This window comes from Kryptolebias marmoratus, linkage group LG1 (genome assembly GCF_001649575.2).
Source record: "Kryptolebias marmoratus isolate JLee-2015 linkage group LG1, ASM164957v2, whole genome shotgun sequence".
Classification (NCBI taxonomy): Eukaryota; Metazoa; Chordata; class Actinopteri; order Cyprinodontiformes; family Rivulidae; genus Kryptolebias; species Kryptolebias marmoratus.
Window position 1 is genome coordinate 7,329,991 of NC_051430.1, and position 5,532 is coordinate 7,335,522.

The following is a 5,532-nucleotide window of genomic DNA, read 5'->3' on the forward strand; positions in this document are numbered from 1 at the left end:
AAAAAAAAAAAAAAAAAAAAAAAGTTTGGCTAAGCAACTAACAACAATAAGAGTAGTTACTTCGAGCTAATTTAGTTGACCAGGAAAGACTTCTTGGTTGTTTGGAGGCAAGTTTTACGACAGAAATTCACAATATTATGCGCGGGAATTCATAGTATTAGCCACAAAGTCAGCAAATTCTGTCCATATAATGGCCAAATACAATAAGAAGTATTTTTTCTTTCCTACCTGTAAAAGGTAATGCCATCAGTTCTGGTTTGAACTGTAAACCGGTTACTGTAATTCCCGCAGCACATGAATGAGGAATGTTCTCCGATCGCTCCACTTTGCCACATCCAATATGGCGGCGACGTTGACGTACGATTCGGTGCTGAATAGAGTGTCTACGAATACGTCTGTGATCCAGAACACCTCCGAAGGTGCTTTTGAGTGAAGATGTTTTCAGTATGCACTAAGACAGATCAGATGCGAATTTAGCTAACTCATTGCAGTCTGATCGCTCAGGACGGATTTTAGCAACATGTCTGAACAGAACCTTTATGTAGCTTCATTTAAATCACAAAACATTTATGGTATGTTTAAATGTCTGCCTTCAGAATCCATATTTCCAACTACATTTTTCAACACTGTAAACATTGTTGAGTGTTTTAATACCATTAGGAGCACTGTTGATCCTAAAACATCAGCTTTGTGATGTTTAAAGTAACGTAATGATTTTCTGACATGCAGTTTGTCGACTGGATTTTTTAACATGAAGTCAACTTGTATAACGGAGGCAAAAAAAAAGCAATCTCAAAAGCAAGAGCTTTGAAACAAGACAAACAGCACCATTGTGTCCTGGGTTCTCCATGTGGTTATTGTGGTTTATTAATATCCCAGTTAAACGTTTCTGAACTCAATGAAGACGTGGTTTTCTGCAGCCAACCACCGCCTGTTTTAAAACCTGCTGGTGGTGGGGTATTTTTATTAACGGAAAGGCTCTTTCAAACCATGTCAATTCTCTGAGGATCAATAAGCAACAATAAAGTCCTAATTATTGAGCTTTAACTGTGTTCAGACAACAAGTGTAACACACAGAGAAATGCTGAATAGGCCTGATGTTTTGTTTCTACCAGAAGCCTGGACTGGTTGACAACTACATCAGCACGCTGCTGACTCTGGATCAGAGCCCGACAACTCTGGCCATGCTGGGAGTGTGTCTGGACTTCTGCACAGCTCAGAAAGACAAAGCTACAATAGAGAAGCATAAGGTGAGTCGATGTTCGTTTCCTCGGCTCACGCCAGGTTTCGTCCTGTTATTCATTTATTTTGACTGTCATCTTTGTGTCTGCTGTTTCCCAGAGCGCCCTGCTGGACCTTTACATCAAATCAGTCCTCATGAGCAAAACAAAGCCGCAGCAGCACATTTTGGACAAAAGCGCCTCGTTGCTGCATCACGTGACGCACTCTGACTTTAAGGAGCTGCTGCTGCCCGCCCTGCAGAAGACGATGCTCCGCAGTCCAGAGAACGCTATACAAAGTGAGACACCTTGTGTCTAAATGGTGCTTGCTCTTACCTGTGTACGGCTCATGCAGCTGATGAAGATGAATGTTTCATGTCTCTGCAGCCATTTCCTACCTGCTGTCTGCTGTGACTCTGGATCTCAGTCAGTATGTCATGGATATTGGAAAGGCTATATCCAGTAAGGCCCTAAGTGACTCCTAATTGAAACAATGCTCAGCTGTCAGGACCGTTGTGCTTATGTCTGTTTAAATATTTGTGCGTTTGTGTGTCAGGCCAGCTGAAAGCCAACAATGCGCAGCTGATGGAGGAGGCGGTCCAGGCCATGCAGAACCTGGCCCAGCAGTGCAGCGACCCCACTGCTGTGCAGGACATTGTCACGCACCTTTTCAAGATCCTTGGAGGTGAGACAAGTAGAGGATATTTTCTAATCTGAGTGGATCATTGCTCTGATTATTGCCCAAAGGCGAAAAGGGCGTTGTGTGTTTGTTTATTAGTTTGTCTATTAGCAAAATATGTCATAAGCCACTGGATGGATATTGTCATGGAAATAATCACTGGATGTACATCTCCGACTGATTAAATTTTGGAGTTAGCCCGATTCAAGATGGCCATTACCGCTAAGCAGCTTTAATGAGCACAAAAATAGCTATATCTGAGTCCCATCGTGAGATGGGACGTGGTATGGTATGGCGCTGTCCATCCATATGTGGACAATTTCATGCCCATGCTCTAACTCTGCGTCGTGTAATATAGGAATGTCAAACTGCCTAGCTCATGGGTCAACAATGATCCCTATTGATTTCAAGGTCATGGTTCAAAGGTCACCAGTCACCCCTTTATTTAAACCTTGACTATGCTCCAGCTTCACATCTGACTAACAGAAATATTAAACATTGCCTACCAATGGGCGTAATACGTACATTTGGAGGTACTCTGGTTAAAGATGTTGAGCTGAAATTAGACGTGGTAGTAGCTGAAAATCATTCTTAACACATGCTCTGACAGTTAACTCAAATTCTGAGATCTTGCTTGTTATTGTGCTTACCCTCACATCCACAGTTTGACCAAATTGGCTTTAACTCCGTCTCTTCTCATTATAAGATGATTTTAGTTTAAAACTCCGGCATGAAAGGTGGTGGGTGATATGCATTCCTTCAGGGAATGCTAGGCTTTTAATTTTGTCTGTTTTTGCTGACCTGAAGCGTCGTTCTTCTGCCCACAGGGTCTGAGGGAAAGCTCACAGTTGTTGCCCAAAAAATGAGCGTCCTGTCAGGTGAGAGGCCTTTATAATGCACTTACTAATTGTGAAATAGAAGAATGATGAATGAATGAGGGTTCATTTTTTTAAGAATGCTTTTTGTTTGTTTTCAAAGGCATTGCCAGCTGCAGCCATCACGCTGTGTCAGGAACCTCCAGCCAGGCTCTTAGCTCTTCGGTCGCTCTGATGTTCATCCCGTATTTAAAACAAGAAGGTACCTCCGCTCTTCGTCTACTTCTGTCTGTGCCGGAAGGACCTTCGAGACGTTGTCGGTCTCGAGCTAACCTTCCTTTGTTTTGTAGTTCACGAGGGCACCTTGGTGCACGCCGTGTCTGTGCTGTGTCAGTGGAGCAGCCGCCTCACAGTGGAAGTCCCTGCCGCTCTGCTCGACTGGTTGAAGAAAGCGTTCACCCTCAAGACCTCCACCTCCTTGGTCCGACACGCCTACCTTCAGGCCATGCTCGGGGCCTTCAAAGGTCAGTCACACTGTCTGTCATGCAGATCTTTCAGCTACAGTCAGGCCTGTTTCTAATCTCCCCTGTGTGCAGGTGACACTCTAAGCCAGGCCTCAGACTTCGTACCGCTGCTCCTCCAAACAGTCGAAAAAGCCGCCGCTCAAAACTCCCAACACTCTCTGCTCGCCGAGGGTGTGGCAGCTTCTGTTCTTCTGAGTCGACTGGCTCTGCTAGAGACACAAACAGGCGAGTCTGTAGTTCGTGTTGTTCACTTATGGAGCGTCGATGACGAGCAGAGGGAATTAAGAATGTTTGTTTGTTTTTTTTCTGCAGAGGCGAAATTCACCAGCTTTTGGAATCTGATCTTAGATGAGAAGAAGCCGTTGTTCACAACAGAGAAGTTTCTCTCTCAGGCCAGTGAAGAGAGTAAGGCCATTTTGAACGTTTTAAGAACTTTTTTAACGTTTTAGCTGATGAGACGTAAAAACACTGGCTTGTTTTGGGGATTCTGTGTCTCCAGCCCTGCTCACGGTGCTGCTGCTCTGTGAACGGCTGTTTCTGGACCACGCACACCGACTGAACACCAGCAAATCGCAGTAAGTCCGTCTTCCTGTCAGCGTATACAATAATGAGTATACCAGCTCATTTCTTTTCAATCTTTGCTTAACTCATTTTTATTCTTTGGTGTTTGAGCTGAACAGAGTACTGAATTTACAATAGTTACGAAGTATATTTGTTTTAATGTTACTTTTAAATTTATTTTTTCTTGTTCCTATTGTTGTTATCTTGTATTATTTCATTGGATTGTACAGCACTTTGGTCAACTTTTGTTGTTTTTATTTGCTACATAAATAAATTGACATTGACATTTCTGTAAAACAACCTAACAGCAGAATTTTTCTCAGGTGATGTTTTTGTTTGTGTGTCTGTCTGTTAGCAAAATATTTGACAAACCACTGATCTGATCTTAATTTCTCAGAAAGTAATCACTGGATGTACGTCTACAGCTGATTAATATTTGGAGTCAATTTAATTCAAGATGGCCCCTACAGCTAATCAGCCTTAGCCAACAAAAAAGCAGCTGTAACTCAGTCAGTTTTACAGATTTGTGGTAGTAGCTGAGAGTCATTCATAACTTATACTTAGATTTTGTGACATGTGTGATCGCACACAACATTTTCAAAGTTTGACCAAAAAGTCTACAACTTTGTCATTTCTCAACTTAAGACAGACAGTCTGTCTGTGGGCAAGTTTTTGTCCAAGCTCTAAACTGATAACCCTTTAAAACCGAAATGTCAAACTGCACAGCTGGGCACCTCATGGGTCAAGGATGATCCCTATTAATTTCAAGGTCACAGGTGATCCCTTTTGTGACGACCTTGTCCAAGCTCTAACTCTGCAACTGTGTCATGTAGGAACGTCAAACCATTTCTTCCCTAGATTCTGCCTATTGACGGGTGTTTCTAGGTTCCGTTGTTGATACGCTTGTTAACATTTAATCTGTGACACGTACTTTTATTTAAAAGTGAATCTGTCCTGTTCTGTAGGATGTATCATTACGCCACGGTTGCGGTTGTGCTGTCTCGGAGCTGGCGTGTGAGGAAGAGGGCACAGCAGACCGTAAGGAAGCTGCTGTCCTCCCTGGGCGGGTCCAGCCTCGCCCACGGCCTTCTGGGAGAACTGCGAGTGGTCATCAACAAACACAAAGTATAAACCGATATGAGAGAACATTTCTGATTGTATTAAAGAGCACCACTTGTACCCATGTCAGCTCACACGAATCGATTTTCTGCCTGTGTTGAACTGTCAGGTTCTGCCTCAGGACGCGCTGCTGTCAGAGTCAGGGGAGCTAACAGAACTGGGTCGCAGCTATGTGCCCCCCCGTGTCCTGCTGGACGCTCTGTGTGTGGTTTGCTCTGCTGCCAGCCAGTGGGGGGACTCGACCGAAGCCGAGAATCTGGCCATGGAGACCCTCATCGTCACTCACCATCCATCCATAGGTACAGGAACCGCCCACTGGCCAGTTCTGGGGTTTTAAAGGAAACACGGTTTTTGACGTTTTTCATGTGCATCTTGTTTCCAGTCAAAGCTCGCTCAGGCTTGTGGCCTGTTCTGCTTTCAACGATGAGCATAAAAGCCGAAGAGTTTATTGAAAAGAATTTGGAGGCCATTTTGCCGCATCTTCTGGAGGTCAACGCTGACAGTCAGGTATGATAATACCACACTTCCTTTGTCTTTTATATTTACAGAAACATTTTCCCCCACAACACAGTGGTATTAAAACTTGTTCTTCACATTAGCACCCCCCCCCCCCC

General features: G+C 43.9%; 1 protein-coding gene across 1 annotated transcript in view; it reads left to right on the forward strand.

Moving 5' to 3' along the window:
* The window catches only part of gcn1 (GCN1 activator of EIF2AK4), a 35,894-nt gene that overhangs the window by 5,208 nt on the left and 25,154 nt on the right, over positions 1-5,532 (forward strand). Inside the window, exons 7-19 of the mRNA XM_017414647.3 lie at positions 1,116-1,250; positions 1,342-1,519; positions 1,608-1,682; positions 1,777-1,905; positions 2,727-2,777; positions 2,878-2,976; positions 3,065-3,238; positions 3,311-3,463; positions 3,551-3,643; positions 3,738-3,813; positions 4,765-4,924; positions 5,028-5,217; positions 5,301-5,425. Coding sequence (XP_017270136.1) covers positions 1,116-1,250; positions 1,342-1,519; positions 1,608-1,682; positions 1,777-1,905; positions 2,727-2,777; positions 2,878-2,976; positions 3,065-3,238; positions 3,311-3,463; positions 3,551-3,643; positions 3,738-3,813; positions 4,765-4,924; positions 5,028-5,217; positions 5,301-5,425 — 1,638 coding nt within the window. The remainder of the gene's footprint in view (positions 1-1,115; positions 1,251-1,341; positions 1,520-1,607; positions 1,683-1,776; positions 1,906-2,726; positions 2,778-2,877; positions 2,977-3,064; positions 3,239-3,310; positions 3,464-3,550; positions 3,644-3,737; positions 3,814-4,764; positions 4,925-5,027; positions 5,218-5,300; positions 5,426-5,532) is intronic.